General features: G+C 44.8%; 1 protein-coding gene across 7 annotated transcripts in view; it reads right to left on the bottom strand.

The window, feature by feature from the left end:
- LOC119164132 (adenosine receptor A2b-like) overlaps positions 1-17,829 on the bottom strand; it is a 220,400-nt gene that overhangs the window by 194,145 nt on the left and 8,426 nt on the right. Inside the window, exons 1-2 of one of the 7 annotated variants that reach the window (XM_075871041.1) lie at positions 17,371-17,557; positions 4,488-4,635 (exon numbers count right to left, since the gene is read on the bottom strand). Coding sequence is in view for 6 of the 7 variants with exons in the window: in XM_075871035.1 (XP_075727150.1) it covers positions 4,488-4,635; positions 17,371-17,405 (183 nt within the window). In the remaining variant the exon portion in view is untranslated. Of the gene's footprint in view, positions 1-4,487; positions 4,636-17,370; positions 17,558-17,829 lie in introns of those variants that run through there. The other 6 variants (XM_075871035.1, XM_075871036.1, XM_075871037.1 and 3 more) reach the window with 6 other exon arrangements.

Genomic DNA, 17,829 nt, shown 5'->3' with positions numbered 1-17,829 from the left:
CTTAATTGAAAACAGTCCTGGAAAGCAGCGGGAGACTGGGTCATCCATGCTCGAAATCAGTAAAGGCAGTTCAGAGGCCATGAGGAAGTCTCTGTTGATGAGCCTATAACTTGCGATTGCATGGCGAGCAATATCGTTTCTATTGTGAACACTCTAAACGCTATCCACACACCGGAGCCAGACAACACGTAGAAATTATTTCACTTCGTCGGGTTTCCAATCTGCGTCCTGCATGCAGACACTACTTTGCAGAAATCACTGTCAAAGTTTGTGCACGACTATTCACTTGTTTACGTGAATCACGTGCGACTGACTGCAAACTGACATTTGTTGCTATGATGACGATAGCTATAGCGCGAGAACAGAACGACGACAAAGAGACAAGAAGAACTAGAAGGACACAAGTGCTTCTTGACCATTTGTCGTCGTTCTGTTCTCGCGCTATAACTATCGTCATGTCATACCAACTAGCCTAAGCTGCCACACTTCTAAGTTGCTATGATGTAGCGAATTGCTTTCTTTTGTCAGACTTGTGTTGATACGTGACTTAGAAGCGGCCTGTTCGATACCGAAACCGAAATTGCTGTTTGTGAGGTAGCGGCATTAAGTTATATCGAATGCACTCCCAAGCAAAACGGCACTATTTGAGGTTCTTGACACTATAGGGTTCTTGTTCAGAGTGAAAACGCGGCAATATGTAATATTCATGTCAGTACCCATTTTAAAGAAACTGCAGAAGGGTTGACAGGCGGGCTGTCAATGTTACTGACAGCCCGCCTGTTACTGCTGATAAGGAAGGGTGTTTTGTTATCTCTCAAGAACAATACGCTTCAAAGGCGTATGCAGCCATTAGGAAAAACTTTAAAGAAGTTTCTGATAAGCCAGTTGAAGTTAAGAAGCGAGCCATCGCTTTGCTGGAAGCTAGCGACATCTGCCGACTCGCATCTTCAGTGAAAAGAGCGAAAAAAATTGCATTAGAACCATTTTTTTTTTCAGCAAAAACCCATAGACTAGGCATCCCCTTTCGAACAATTATTACGGAACAAAGCACATGGCAGCATGAAGTTTCAACGTTCCTCCTGTTTCACTTGTCTGCCTTGAATTTTCAGGACCCTTTTCTGGTAAAGGGTTCAAACCAGGTTGTTGACTTCTTAGCAACCAAAAAGTTGTGTAACAGCAATGGTTTTAGTATCGACGTTGTCGATTTGTTTTACTCGGTTCCTCACCCTGATTTCATGAAGTGTGTAAAAAATGCATCACGCAGGAAAATGACGAACTTTCATTCATAAACACATGTAGGATATCGGGTGAGAGCTTCATGGAACTACTTTTTTTTATGTGAATTCTACTCTTGTATTATGGGGTGATAAGTATTACGTGCAAAAGTCTGGCATTTGTATCGGCTCTCGTGTAGCACCGGTCTTGTGCGACATATTCTTAAGTAATTTTGATAGGGCTTTGCAAACGGCACTAAGCAGCCTCGTAATTAATGTCTTCAGATAAGTGGACAATTACCTTGTGCTCGTTCATTCACCTTCCTTGGATAAAAACCGGGACAAGATTATTGAAACCTTCGAAAAAAATGGGCATGGGTTACGTTTCACGCACGAGGTTCCCCGTGGTAAGATATTGCAGTTTCTACATTTCGAGTTATCTTTTCGCGCAGATCACCTATGCTGGTCCTTCTATTCCCGTTCAAATAAACCTATTTTGGACTACTCTTCTTCGCATTCTAAAGTAGTAAAATCGGGTATTGCGATTAACCTTCACAATTCTGCTGTAACGAAATGATGTTTCCACAAAATGGCACATGTTTTTTTTTTTCTAATCAAATAACTAGGTTGCGAGAGGCAGGCTTTCCGTCCAATGTCCAAATTTTCGCCGCTCAGAAGGTACTGCGTATGAAGAAAGGGATGCCTTAAAGGAGACTGACAAACGACGTAAGTTTGCGGTAGTCGCATATGTGCACGAGTTTTAACATAAGATAAAAAAAATGTGCTAAAAAATTCAACCTCGATGTTGTGTTTTCCGCAAGTGGAAAACTGCAGCAAATGTGTTCTAGAATTGACTTGCAAAGCAGAATGAAGGCAGGTCTTGTGAAAAAATGTTATGGTGTCAAGCATATCAATTTCTTCACCAATCGTCGATCTAATGTCGTTTATTGTATTCGACTGTCTTGCGGCAGGTTATACATTGGGCAGACTGGGCGCTGCTTGAATATTCACCTGCGAGAACACTACAATGCGCTGAACTCATCCCCGGGTTTACATTTGTCCGCCCATGGCAAAAAGTGTGGCTGCGTGCCTGATTTTTCACGCACATCTGTCTTATACAGCCATCATGACATGAAAACTAGAGAGATTGCGGAAGCCTTTTTTATTAAAAGAATATTGATAGTTGTGTTAGTTCACCGTCTATATCACTGTTAGATTGTGAAATATTGTTTCTGGACGACACCTGATCAAAGTGGAACCTTCTTCCCAGTTGTTTCTCTTTCTCATCTTTCTGGTATATAATTTCTTCTCTCAATAAACCGAGTTTCAGCCTGCGCTTGTTTGTATTTTCTCTTGTGTCCCGTTGGTTTGTGCTTCCAATTATTTCATTATGAACACCTTTAAAAAAGAAAAGATCTCACTGGCAGTAACACAGTGATGCTGTCACCAGGAGTCACTGGCGGATCGACATAACTAAATCCCATATAGACAGGGGGAGGGTTTAGAATAAGACGCACGTGGCCTAGCAGCCCCGTCGCGGAGGTCTAATGGCTAAGGTACTCGGCTGCTGACCTAGAGGTCGTGGGATCAAATCCCGGCTGCAGTGGCCGCATTTTCAAATCAGCCGAAAATGCTGCTCAGATTTGGGCGCACGTTGAAGAAACCCAGGTGGTGGAAATTTCCGGAGCCCTCCACCATGGCGTTTCTCATGGCGTTTCTCTCGTTTTGTGATGTTATACCCCATATTATCAATCAACGTGGCCTAGCTGATCAGTTACTCCGTTGTTCGCCTTTTATGCGAGTGGTTCACGTTTGTGCTGCCTTGACCTCTTGCGTCCGTGTTTACACAGGTATACCTTCACTGATGATAAATGATTTTAGGGATGATGCCTTTTAGGGGCTATCCTTGTCCGTTGATGTACCGTCAGCCACACTGATATCACAGCACCTACTACACAGACGTGAAAGAAGAACCTGCGCCGTCCATCTGTCCATTCATCCGTGGGTTCATCCATGCAACCGCCCACCTATCAGTCCATCCGTCTGTGCATCCATCCACCTGTCAGTCCATAAGTCCATGAATCCGTCCATCCATCCGTCCTTTATACTAGTCGGAGACTTCAACGTATACGCGTTCTGAACCTTAGGACATATCTTCGCCCACTCGTCATCATTCACTCCATAAAGATGCGTCGGTATTTCCTTAATATTAAAACTGAGTAGGACAAACAGCATAAAGAACATTTTCCACCAAGAGTATCATCATCATCATCATCATTATCATTATTATCATTATCATTATCATTATCATCATTATCATTATCATTATTATTATTATTATCATTATTATTATTATTATTATTATTATTATTATTATTATTATTATTATTATTATTATTATTATTATTATTATTATTATTATTATTATTATTATTATTATTATTATTATTATTATTATTAAATATAGTAGTAGTAGTTTGTTGTTTTGTTGTTGTTGACATCGAAGGTAATCTTACACTATTGCACTCGCCATGATCAGGTGGTGTGTTTGCCTGTAGAGCGTGCACCACTGCAACTGCATCCTTATTGCGGCAAAGCCAACCTGCTGCTTAGTTATGGTGATATTGTTTGGAGATGTTGAATTAGTCCGAATAGGCAGTTATTTGCCAAAAAATTATTCTACAATAATTGTCTTAGGTTTAATTTAACGGTGCTAACGCAAATAGGGGAAGGGGCCAAGAACCAGGCGGCAGGATGGTTAAGGCAAGGACCTGCAAAGCTAAAGCAGACTGAATTTATAATCGAACTGAAACAAATAAATCGAATAAAGATAGATATCTACGATGGAGGTAATGAACACTTTCAAAGCAACAATATAATTATAAAAAATAGATTGTCACGGTGATCTTTTTGTTTAGTTTGTGTAATGAACTAACTAACGTAAATAATAGGAGTTACTTCATCATTATTGCTTCATCTTTTATCCTCGTCCGTTTCTGCGCTACGGTACGAACCAGTTTATGAGGAACCAACCAGCCTTTAGGTACTCCTGTCCAAAAAGAAATCTTTTCTCTAAACGAAGCCGCCACATGTCGGAGCAAGAAGCCTGTTGACTGAGCCTTCACGTCCTGCCAAGACTCGGACCGGGGCGACGGCGGTCTCGGTTCAGAAGGCCCGATTCTTGTCCGTCCTCCTCTCCCCTTTCCCCATCGCTTTTCTCCCACGCCCTCTCGTGTAGCTTCAGTTTCGGTATAGATCTCCCTCCGAACTCACCGATAGAGAGAACCGATGGCAGGACGACCGCTTCCGAAATCGACAAAAGGGAGATGGAAGGCTCCTTGGCTTCAAGGCCACGACTGCCGGTCGATATCCTGCCGGCGTGACCTTGAATCTGCTGAGGAGGGAAGAAATGGGAGGGATCCTGTGTCATTGGGAGGGAAAGAAGGCGAAAAAAACGTTCACACTGAAAATATTCACTCGGGCATGGTTGTCAGATAATACCGGGGTTAGGATAACAGCGCAAAACTCACAAGATGTCACACAAAGAGAAAACACGGCGCACACAAGCGGTGACTAACCACTGCTTGACTCCTTAGCTCGTCAATGCACGTACAAATTCAAGGCAATCCAACCGTACATGTGCACACAGTAGCTCTAATATAAAAGCTTCAATATAATAGCTCTAATAATATAACAATATAACAGCTTCAAAATGAAACAAACTGACAGCCAGCAAAGAGAAATAATGCGGTATTTTGTTTCGCAAGTTCGCTAAACTGCGCTGCAATCACAAAGTACACCACGTTGGGAAGGGCGCAAATAGCTACTTTAAGCACGAGTCATAGAAACCAGTTTATCAGTTGCGCGAGAACATCAAATCATATTCAGGTGTGAGCGCGGCCGAAGGAGTACAACACGTGCGACTAAAATTATCCGATATTAAAAAAAGTCCTAGCACACGCGCACGCAAAAGAAGTTTGCGTAGTGTATTTGTCTTTCCTCGTTTGCACTCCCAACTTTTTGCATGACAAATCCTACTAGCTAGCTCGACTTTGTGCTTAACAGCGTTGAACTATTCGATCATCTTCCTTTCCCTCTCTGTTTCGACGCAGGTGGTGTCGTCACGTCTTGAGTTACGACAAAGAATTCGGCGCGTTCTTTTCTCTAACATGTATTGGTATTGTTTTTCTTTATTGCTTTTATATGACGTTCTACATGGGCGTCAAGTTTTTTTTTAATTTGTTTCATACTGCTAACCGAGACTCAGCAACCACTTTCTGCTTTTTTTTATTTCTTGGTCTCACACTTTCCTTAGTCTTTTCTTATGTTGGAAAATTAATAACAATAATACCTCGACGGCACGTGGCGACAAACACGGTATCGCTTGCACTCTCTGGCTTCTCGTTCTTCCTAGAACGTTCAACGCATATTTTTTTTTCTTTTTTCAGCTGTCTACTTGTTATATTACAGGTTTCCCAATTTACCACAATTTCTTTCCTCCATCCCTGTTTCCCCACAACTTCGCCTGAGCGATTCGAACGATATCGAAGACAAAAAAAAACGCTAAAAAAGCATGTGCATCATACGCCACGAGTGTGATTTTATAAACGACTAAAAGAAAAAAAGACGGCTGCTCTACAGCGTCTCGTTTCTCGTTTGCTCAATCGGGGGTGGGAAGAAGGGTGGCGAAGGCATTCGCAACAAACGACCCCCTCCCCCACTTTCGCGCATATTCCTGCAGCCATCCCTAATCCTCCCGCCGCTGTTGCGACATCTCTGCTCGTTACATAGGTCGCAGATACACACACACACACACACACACACACACACACACACACACACACACACACACACACCTTCTAAAAGCTTGCTACTGACAGGCTTCCTTTCCCTAGAATGCATCCTTTCCTCTTCCCAACAAGATTCCTTGCCCTCTTCCTATATGCATACATCCCTTCCCCGTCAGAGCTACCTCTAGTGACAGGCTCCCCCTTGCCCACTCCCTAGATGCATCCTTTTTTTTTTCTTCTCCACCCCGATTGCTTGCTGACACGGTCCCCTGCCTTTTGCCTAGCTACGTCCTTCCCTTCCTCCGTTCCCTCTAATACACAAATAAACGATGCCTTCCTTTCTCCCCTTTCGCCATTGGGAGGCGACGCGCACGCCTTCGTCGAGTGGCGCCACCTGGGTTCTATTTTGAGACGCCGTGGCGCCGTCGGCGCGTTCACTCGGCTGCGCTTTATAACCCGGCAGCGTCTCCCAACAGTTCCGTGCAGAGAGCGCTCAAGTGTTGGGACCGATACCCGGTCGCTATGCAATAAGAGACCATGCGCACGCAAGTTGTCATCGAGTAGTCATCAGGATTGCGGCTGCCTTTCATCTGCGTATACTGCCGTCCTCTTAGAACCCCTCGGTCAACGCCGCGCGACGATGATCATGGGTTTCCTTCATCGATTCGAAGTGAATAGATCTCTCCCGTCGAAGGATTCTTTCACATGACGCAAATGCCACAAACGCAACCTCATTGCCGTCCTAGATATTCTTAACACTGCCTAAACCCAACCAGCGCAGTGATTCTAGTGGACGATTCAGACTACTTTGCCATCGCGTCACCTCATCTGTGCGAGAAAACACAGTCTTCAAACGTTCATAAACTGTGCGAAATGACAAAAAAAACAGGAATAACAGAACGCACAGAACAACAATGCACTCGTATTGTTCTGTGTGTACGTACTCGTGTCTTTGTCATTTTACGTAGTTTGGATTGAACGTTTAACAGCGACGAACCAACCAGCCTGCCAGAACGCACTACTGATATACGAGCTTTTCGAGTCCGTGGCACTCTTCACGTGACTCGCGGCTAACGTACCGCACAAGTTCTTGCGTCTGTGGTGACCTATATTTGGATACTGACATGCTTCGGCCGCGAAATAACACACACACACACACGCGCGCGCAAAGTAAAGAGACACTCAACGACAAGCACACGCAAAAGTACCAACTAAACCAACAATCAGTATTGTTACTATACTTGAACGCATGCTAATTGGGACGCGTAATGTCGTTAACTGCCTTTGCTTAAAATGTTACGTTGGACTACAAGTCAGTGGTACGCAGTGCGGCACTAGTTAAAGCAGCAGAATGGTCTCGGGTACCACGACCAGACACCCATACGCAGTATACCAGCACCGGCCAACGTTTCAGGGATCGTCGGTATCGCTACTTAGCGTTATTTTACGGACACGACGAACTACGTAGCCAAAGTGGTTGATTGGGCGTGTTGGTACGACGTATTGGAATGAAACACGGTACCTTACAGCACGATTTATAAAGTATTTCCGAATCTAACAAGATGGTTGAAATCGGCACTACATGTATACGCATGACTGCGTAATGGCGATATACAATTAACAATATCATTGCAATGTATGGCAAACGGCAGCGGCAACCGAAGTAGCGATCAACCTACAGCGCACTAGTACATATATAGTAATGGATATGTAAGAGCGGCCCGTAGTGTTGCTGTGTATCGCTGTACCACAGGTAAACGTAGAACGTGCACCTATGCATTGGTGCACTGTACAACCACAGTGTAATATCAATAGTAGTGGGTGCCACAGAAGTATGTTATCAGGACGTAGCGTCAATACGGGCAACTTCTAGTGGATTATATTTAGTAGTATCGCTAACCAGAGAACGTAGGTTGGCTTACGCTCTAGCTCTACACTGTAAACTTCTAGGCAGGGACATGTCTGCAATGTATTGTATACAGCCATAGCTGGTGCACATGCGTACTGGGTACAACTAATAGGGGCGGGAAAAAAATGGAGGCGAAGAACCATACGGTACACTGAGGAGACATAACTTTCGTTTCTGCGTACCTACGACTCCGGTACAAGTCAAACCAGGGCAAAGGCGGCTCTAGCACTTCCTTTTTCTTTTTTTCACTGGGGTGTGCTCAAGACAATTTTCTTCGAATACGAGAGGGGAGGGGCGGGTGTCCGGCTCAATTTATGAATGTTCGAGAGCGCGTTTGTAAACTTTGAGGGTTGGGTGTGTTAAAACCGCCCCCCCCCCCCCCCGAACTGGCGCCCTGGCTACGACAGCGGGTCGAACCAACGAGCCCAACTGTAATCTCGGTCACATAGGGCCACCGCGTGCCAGCACCACGTATAAAAACGTACAGCAATATCACGTACTACATACCAGCCGTCGTTCTCGCTGCCAATATCAAACGCGCCTCGCGCTTCCATCGTTACTCAACTCAAAACTGCCTCCCTACTCGCTGCACGGAATATTCAGTGCCAACGAACGCCATAGAATCGAGAAAAGCTCCATCTTCGTGTTCTCGTTCAGAAAGGGGTCACTGATGTCGAAACGCGAAAGAAAAAAAAAAGAGTCAGCTGCGAGAAAGGACTGAAGCTTACGGCTTCTTTATGCGGATGCAGTGGTAGCTGAGCGGAACCCCTTCTGCTGCCGTTTCTTTATGCTGGCGCGAGAACGGTAAAAAACCAAGAAGTATTGCATGCGTTTTCTATATGCGTAACATTCTCTCTCTTTCTCTAGACGCCTCTATTTATCACAGTCTCTCTATCTCTACATGTCTGTCTGTCTCCTAATGTATTCCTGTCTATCTATCTATCTATCTATCTATCTATCTATCTATCTATCAATATACCCTCTATCTATCAATATACCCTCTATCTATCTATCAATATACTCTATCACTATACCCTCGATTTATCTACCTATCTATCTATCAATATACCCTCTATCTATCTATCTATATCTATCTATCTATCTATGAATATACCCTCTATCTATCAATATACCCTCTATCTATCTATCTATCTATCTATGAATATACCCTCTATCTATCAATATGCCCTCTATCTATCTATCTATCAATATACCCTCTATCAATATACACTCGATCTATCTATCTATCAATGTACCCTCTATCTATCTATCTATCTATCAATATACTCTATCTACCAATATACCCTCGATCTATCTATCTATCTATCTATCTATCTATCTATGAATATACCCTCTATCTATTTATATACCATCTATTAATCAATCTATCTACCAATCTACCAATCAATCTATCTATCAATCAATCTATCTATCTATCTATCAATCTATCGATCAATCATTCTTTCAATCAATCTATCTATCTATCGCTCTCGCTCAGTGCGCACACCTAATTTTTAAAAAAAACTGCCCTTCCCTCCAGACACGCACAAGAGCCTCGGGTTAGGTGGATCCTCTTTCGCAGATATTCTGTGTACCCGCACTAGGAATTAACACGAAGTCGACAAGTGGCGCGTCCTCTGGAGGAGTGGCTCTGTTGTAGAACAGCTTGCCACGTGCATGGCCTGGATTGGATTCTTACTCGGACCCCAAGTTTTTTGTTGCGATAGCAATTATATGGACACTCTCGGCTGCATTTCACCACTGGCGTCGACGTCGGCGTGTTTTATTATCAATTTCATTTCCATCTTTCATGATTATTAGGTCACTGTCAACGGTGCTGACACGGGGATTTTTGCGAGACAATCTCTTTAGCGCTTCCGCGTTAGAACCATCACCAGGAGGCACTATTATGCCCTCAGTACCCAAAAAGTGGCCATAAAAAAATATTTCGGTGCGAAACTAGCGCTGGAAGTCCCTGGTTATAGATCCCGCCTACGTCGGTGACCACCAATCTGCCATGGCGTGTGTGACGTCATGTTCTGAAGGTAGCACAGCAGAAAACTGACCTTCAGTTTACCTTATATCACGCTAAGTGATGCACAATTCCGATATCTAAGCCCCACCGGCACATGTTGATTACAAAGCTTATCAGTTTTCTGTTCACTTTTTTCTTCACATTTATAATTGCACTTTTTTTTCTAAATAAAATTCAGTTGTGAGTCAGCGCCCATGCTGTGCCCATTCTTTCCTTCTTAGCCCTCGTGCCACAGTGCGCTCCTAAAATCAATGTGACCTAGGGAGGAGGAGGAGGAAAGAACTTTATTAAGTGACCTAGGGCTTATTATTCATTTTTTTTGTCAGCGTCATCTGCTTCCCGAATGAAAATTTTAATCGAAATACCCGCGCTGGTCTTGTCTTCAGACACTGTTAAATCAGTGAATAAAGAGGTGTGCAAACCAAATATAAAATACGGTGGCATATCAGTTTTTAAAGACCCCCGGACCTACAGGCGGGCAAATTACAGCTATTTTGAAAGCCCTGACGGGTAACCAGGTCAAACTAGAGATACAATCTCTAAAACTGTTACGACACTGTAACGTAATAAAAGCAAATTACAAATAAGAGATTGAAAAAGCAAACTCGTCTCATGATTGAATCATGGTTCATAAAAAAGGGTGATGAGAGAGAGGAAAAATATACTGGATTTATCGACAATAAAAGACCGGAAGCATATGCTCCTTCTGACTCCCAACACATTCTACAAGGAAAACAGACTTGTGAAATGGTTGTCTGTGCTCAGGAACTGTCAAACTTAAACTGGTCAAATGAATGCACAAGAAGAAAGTATGTAAAAAGAAAAACAAAGCACCGAAAGAAAAGGGAACGAAAAAAAGAAAGTAGAAAGAAAGAAAAGAAAAGTAAAAACGGAAGAAAAGTTGAAAGAAAAAATAAGAAGAAAAGATGCGGAAGAAAAAAAAACTATTGTAGGTTATGAAAGGAAAAAGACAACAGAGCGAGAACATAATAAACGGAAAAAGAAAAAGTGAAAGAAAAGGAAGAAAAAATTGAGAGAGGATACAATAGAAAAGTGAGAGAGAGAAAAAGAATGAAAATAAAGAAAAAAATGAAAACAATTCTGAAAATAGAATATAAGTAAAAACTATATACGTTGCACTCATGGATGGTAAAATTCTAACTACTATTAAGACCGTTTGTAGTGAGTGAGTGAGTAAAAACTTTATTGAACATGTCCGGCGTCATTGAGCGGGGTGGGGCTACAAGCACCCCGGCCTAGGTGACGGCCTCGAGTCCTTGGACCCGGGCGGCATCCTGGGCTTGCCGGACGGCCCACAGTTGATCAGCAAGGTCGTGGCTGAGCAGAGCCGCCTCCCATGGCGCCTCGCGGTTCGAGACTGCCATGTCTACCGGGTTCGTAGGGAACTGCTGCGCGTTACCGGTACACTTCCACAGCATGTGCTGCAGCGTCGCTCTGGCTCTGCACGCCTTACACGCGTCGGACGTATAAATGCCTGGGTAGCAGAGGCGAAGGATCACCGGATTCGGGTACGTGTGTGTCTGTAGTTGTCTCCAGGCAACCTGCTGTTTCTTGTTTAGCTTGGCGTGGGGTGGTGGATATTTGCATCTGTTCAGTCTGTAGTGTTGCGTGATGTCTCTGAAGACCGTTTGCAACAATTCAAAATTTTCTTCCTCAGAATTAGATCATGAAACTAAATCTCTAAAGCTTAAGAAAAATTTTAATGAATACTTACAAGTCAATCAATAATACCGTAAGCAATTTGACATTCTGTCGCACTTTAACTCCCCTAAATATTACTATGTATCAAAAATGAAACAAACATCTAAAAATAATTCCAACTCTACGTACCTACTCGTCATCTGCTACTGGGAAAAAGTAATGCAAACTAACTTGAAACTAACGGGGCGGGAGGAGATGGGCAGTAATCATTTTTTTTTTGTTTTACAGAGCACTTATTTCGGAAGAGAATTTTAAATCAACAGGCAATACCTACTCCTACAACAAACAAGAAAAACAAGAACTTCAAAACAGTTGCATTAAGCTGCGCATCGCAAGAATTCATTACGGAAGACTGACTCGGCCATACATGTTACCGGCAAGAATAACATTGTAAAACAGAACAAGAGATTATTTTTTTTTTGTCTGGTTTGACTGGGAATAGAGTATGCTTCTCCTGCACCATCCTTCCTTCTCGAAATTTCACTTTGCTCTAGCCTGTTCATTTTTCTTTTCTAATTGGCATTGCCTGCTATGTTTTTATGGTGTGGGCTAAGGATTTCTTTTTCTTACCTTACAGTAAAGGATGGCTTTACTTTGTCGTTGACGAAAATGTTTGACAAACAAACCACTATCGCTCCTTCACATAACAATATTTGTTGTAAAAAAGTACCGCATACAACTACCGATTGAAATATAGTTGAACACGCTTCCAATTATTGGCTTTTGATCGTGTATAACAGCAGATTTGTGTCACTTGAAGATTGAAGTTACTTGTAATTACCTTTTTTTCTATTTAATGAGTCACGACGCAGCAGGTACGCGTTGTTTATGGTTATTTCGACAGGTGGATCAACTAGCAACTCATATTGGTTCAGCAAACCGGAAGTGAAGGAACGGAACAGGCTAGGAAGAAGTGTCGCGCAGTGTCCATTTCCGCGCTCCCTGTTCACTGGACGAATACGGCGAATATTTACCAACTAGATTTGTTTTTGTGGTCGTCCTACAATACAGTCCTCTAGCGTTCGCGGACGTGACGTCAAACAAAGCAGTAGGGTGTTTTTTTTTTGCGAGTTTTCCAAATAACCAGCGTTCAGTAAGACGTGGTTTTAGTAGAGCAGAGGCCAGACTAGAGTGAGCTTTAGCTAGACTCCACGTATGCCTTCATCTCATTCGTGTCACGTTTGCATTCTGCGCTGGCAGCAACGTTGAAAAAGGAAAACGTTACTTCGATGTAAGGGTTATGAAACTAAGCCACCGGTTAACAGATAAAGTTGCTCAAAGCCACCGGCAGGGCATTCCGGGTTAAAGTCACAGCTAACGTGGAATACAAAACTTGGGGGTGGGGTAGAGTAGGGTTGCGGGGAGGCAGAGAAAGAGAAACTGCCCTTAGCGAGCGGTGCCAAGTAATGGCAGTGGAAGCAGCTTCCCGAACCAAGAATCAGCCCCGAAGCCACGGATTACGCGTTCTTTGAAGTAGGCTCAACTCTTTCAGAGAGCACGGCTACCATCTCAATCCGGAAATGGAAGATGGAGTCTTTGGCACCCGGTGTAATGCAAAAGAAGTGTGCGTCAGTTTATAATCACTGATAATAACCTCGGGCCTGGCGGCTCCAATGGAGAAAAAATGGCGCTGTGGCAGATCTGATGCACCGTGTTGGAGTCTAAACGCAGCACGGACCCTTGGTCCTCTTTCCCTTTCACTCGGAGCTGTACAGTCTTTCTTGGTGGGGAAGATATTTAATGACGAGAAGGAAAGGAGGTTGGCCTGTAAAACGGGCTTTTAGACTGACTTCTTACGGTGGTAAGAGAAAATGAGGGAGAGGAAGAGGGTGGCATGATGAGAGACAACTATGGTACGGCAGAATGAGTCGCTGCAGATATTCTCCTGTGTGGTTCAGGACACGCACAAAAATTTCTAGCCACATTACGCATGCTCTAAATACGAACATCTGTACCATGCCTCGCTGAGTAATGTGAAAAAACACATTTAGTTGCGTTAGGCGTGATCTACACTTTTCCAAGCACTGTTACGCTCGCCCGAGTCAGGCTCGAAGCCGGGAGAGGAAGACGCCGGGAGAAGGAAGTTTACCCACGTAGGTTGTGTCCAAGAGTTTTTGTATTGTCTCGGGGCCTTCCCAGTGTACCTCCAGCTTGTTGGCTTTAAAAGTACGCAGCATGAGCACCTTCTGTCCCACGTGAAACTGGCGCACTTGGCTGTTTTTATTGTAACGCTTTTTTTTTGCTTTTGTCTGCGCCTCAAGCATATTGGCTTCCACCATAGTGTGTGTCGTACAAGCACTGCAGCAGTAGGTTGCAAACGTAGTCTACGAGTCAGATTTTACCGTTATCTTTCCAGTTCTCACAATCTAGCCTAAGTGAAGAGCACAGCGCCCTTCTGTACACAAGCTCCGCTGGGCTGAAACCTGTCAATTTGTGGGCTACCGAACGTAATGCAAAAATTATAGCTGATGACGCAGTGTCCCATTTGTGTGTGTGTGTGCGTGTGTGTGTGCGTGTGTGTGTGTGTGTGCGTGTGTGTGCGTGTGTGTGCGTGTGTGTGCGTGTGTGTGTGTGCGTGTGCGTGTGTGTGCGTGTGCGTGTGTGTGCGTGTGCGTGTGCGTGCGTGTGCGTGTGCGTGCGTGTGCGTGTGCGTGTGCGTGTGCGCGTGTGCGCGTGTGTGTGCGCGTGTGTGTGCGCGTGCGCGCGCGTGCGTGTGTTTGCTCGAAACACAAATCCCGCAATACCCGGTTCATTGCAGAATGAACCCTCTCTACACGGTTGCTTTGCGGATGCCGAATAGAGCTGTGGTGTATCTTGGTACCGCACCTGTTAAGATTTGTGGTTGTTAACTCACTTGTGAAGACACTGCCTAGATCAGACTGTATTTTTGGCTCGGAAAACCCCACGCGGGAAAAGATCAAAATAAGGACATCTACTATTTCTGCAAATGTAAGACAACGCAGCGGCAATGCCTCGGGAAATATAATTGCACAGCACACCATCGTCGGAAGATATTTATATCCCGACTTCGTCACCGGCAAGGACAATGTCAGCTAAAACTCCACGAAACGGCTCAGTGATTATAGGAACTGCAGTCATAGGCGCCTTTTGTTTCTCGTGTGGTCTGCCAGTTCGCTGACGAACATAACTACGAACAAACTGCTCCACGTTTTTAAAAGCAACCCGGCCAATAATATTCACTCAGAAGTTTCGATTTTCATCTTGGTTTTTTCGAGATGGCCTGACCAGCCTTCCCTATGAAAAAGTCCTAGAATGTTTTCGAGGTATACTTCAGAGGGGACACGAATCGATCACGGTTTAAATGCAATTTCTTTTTTTAAAAAAGAAGCCACTGCCTGCGCCTTCCTTTCCAACACTTCGGAGGCATTTTTCCAAGGCTAAATCGGTTTACTGTTCCTCAATCAGTCGTTTTGTCGACGAAAGATAATGCCGAAAAATCGCAGCTCGTGGCAGGAATGAAAAACGGTGACCATTCGCCTTCCTCGTGGTCAGATTCATGCGCGTCTGAGCTTGGATCACCGATATTATCTGATTGACCGCGTTTTCGATCCTGGGTACAGACAACGCGTGATGAAGGCTCTTTGTGGGCGGCAGTCGCTTTCGTCATCGACCACGTGACAAGCATTACCGCGTTCTTATCGGGTGCGCTGCCTTTAAGCAACTCTTTTGCAGTTCTGTTTGATAGCAAATATAGGCGCTTTATCAGAACGCTATCCGAGACGGCTGCTTCGGTTTTAATTTCACCAAACGCCACTTTCAGTGTTACTTTCGCTACTGGTAATGATTTGTGGGGTTTAACGTCCCAAAACCACCATATGATTATGAGAGACGCCGTAGTGGAGGGCTCCGGAAATTTTGACCACCTGGGGTTCTTTAACGTGCACCCAAATCTGAGCACACGGGCCTCGACATTTCCGCCTCCATCAGAAATGCAGCCGCCGCAGCCGGGATTTGAACCCGCGACCTGCGGGTCAGCAGCCGAGTACCTTAGCCACTAGACCACCGCGGTGGGGCTTCGCTACTGGTAAGCTCACCCCCGTATTCCGAAACACTCCTCGACTCGAATTCCATTCTTCACTTGACTTAGTTCAGCACTGCGCCGCTGCTAGACTGAAATTGAGGTGGCGCTTCTCAAGAATCGCTGCAGAATATCGCCGATATGCAGTGACTTGGTCTGCCAAGAGACGGCGCTCCCATCGACTTTTTCAAGTCGAGAGAGCTCTTGAGTGAAGGAGCGTTTGTGAATACGGGGGCCGGAGTGCCTTCTTCCAGGCTTGCCTAAAGCACACAATCACCCGTGAAGTCACCTACTAGGGAAGAGTGCACCACGTCATACGTCGCACCTGTGTCACGCAACACTTCACATTTTCGGCCGTGAAATTCCATGCCATGAAGGCTTCAGCAAATCTTCGCCCTGTACCATAACGAACTTTATTATTTTTTGAAATGCGACACCTCGCGGCTACGTGTCCTGGTTTCTGGTACTTGAAGCATACGATAGGCTTCTGCGCCTCGAAAGATTTGTTTACACGTGAATCCAATTGATTGATTGATTGATATGTGGGGTTTAACGTCCCAAAACCACTATATGATTATGAGAGACGCCGTAGGGGAGGACTCCGGAAATTTAGACCACCTGGGATTCTTTAACGTGCACCCAAATCTGAGCACACGGGCCTACAACATTTCCGCCTCCATCGGAAATGCAGCCGCCGCAGCACACGTGAATCCAAAGATTCCTGCTTTGTGGTATTGTTCATTTTCTCAAACTTTTTGATTCTTTTCTGGATTCTTTCTGGATTCATAACGGTGTTTTGTGCAGTGGTCATCTGCATACTCTGCTGCCTTGCGAGCCGTCCTGACATCTGACTTATCAAGAGTCCGCTCTCTATTTTTCATGAAGCGTTGAACAAAACTACTGTAGACAGAATTCCCCTAACATTTTGGCCTTGTTATCGAACGCGTCAGCACCTTTTAGCCAATTTTTTTTAGGAAGTTTGCTAGCCTGTTCGCAAACTCTGAGTAGCTTTCGTTCGGAGTCTTAACTGATTTCCGAAACTTCAGCCGGAAAGCTTCAGGTGACAACTTGTTATTCGCTAACAAAGCCCTTTTTCTACGTCCTCTTAACATTACGCTTCTTCGGCACATAACCTCGCTAGAATTTGTGCTGCTCCTGCCACCAACAAACTGAAAGGACTTCGAGGCCAGGACGTCAGCTCAAAGCCCGTTCTTGTGCGTGTGCGCTCAAAGTTTGTCAAAAAGAGCCCCAATTCGCTACCAATAACAAAGGGCGGAAGAAAACCTCTCACGTCATAACTGACGGGTCTCGGCTCTGCCTCAGTGGCCAAACTCCTCTTTGGCTGCTTCATAGGGCATTGTTTTAGTTCCTCTTTTTCTTTCGGTTAGCGTTTCCTTTGCGCTTCATTAACTGCTTCAGCAATGTCGTCGGCACCCGCCCCACAGGCTGCAATCTTGGCCACAATTCCGGATTGCCGCATAGCTTTGCCAACTTCTAATCCGAGCTCAACTGCTACGGCCAGCAAATCTACCTTTAGCAAGTCATTCATATCTATGTTCACTACCGTAACTGTGGCGAAAGTTCTCTCTAGCCACCTTTTCTATTTCCCTGACTGAAAATTATAACACTCGACGCACCAGAGTGCAAAGCCAAAGCCTCACCGACTGCTGCCGCAGAGCTCCCGAGGGTCTGCCATCCTACCGCTGCAACCAGCTGTTACGTTCGGCCGATCCGGGCTCGAAGCAGGGCGAGGAAGACGCCGTGAGAAGGAAGAACGTACATACGTTTCGATACGGCATGCTTGCCGAGTAAGGGTGTACAAAAGAAAGGCCCACGGCCTAATCCGTAGTCGATTATAAAGGCACGCCGTGAAGAAAGGGAGAGGGGGAAACATATCGAGGCACATGCGGCGATAACGGATTATCGTCCGGAGCAGATGAGCCAGACTCGAGCGCTGGCTGATAAGCGGCGAGCGGTGCGTAACGCAACCGCGCCCAAATGCTTCCGAAAAAAAGGTCGGCAGCCTGGGTGATCCGTGGGGCGCTTCGGAGAATATATTTCGACCGCGTGTCGATGGACACACGTACAGGATGGGATTAATAACGTCTGGCGTGTGACAC

Source organism: Rhipicephalus microplus, chromosome 8, assembly GCF_043290135.1.
Source record: "Rhipicephalus microplus isolate Deutch F79 chromosome 8, USDA_Rmic, whole genome shotgun sequence".
Classification (NCBI taxonomy): domain Eukaryota; kingdom Metazoa; phylum Arthropoda; class Arachnida; order Ixodida; family Ixodidae; genus Rhipicephalus; species Rhipicephalus microplus.
The sequence above is the reverse complement of the archived record's forward strand: the minus strand, read 5'-3'. Positions and strand labels throughout refer to the sequence as shown.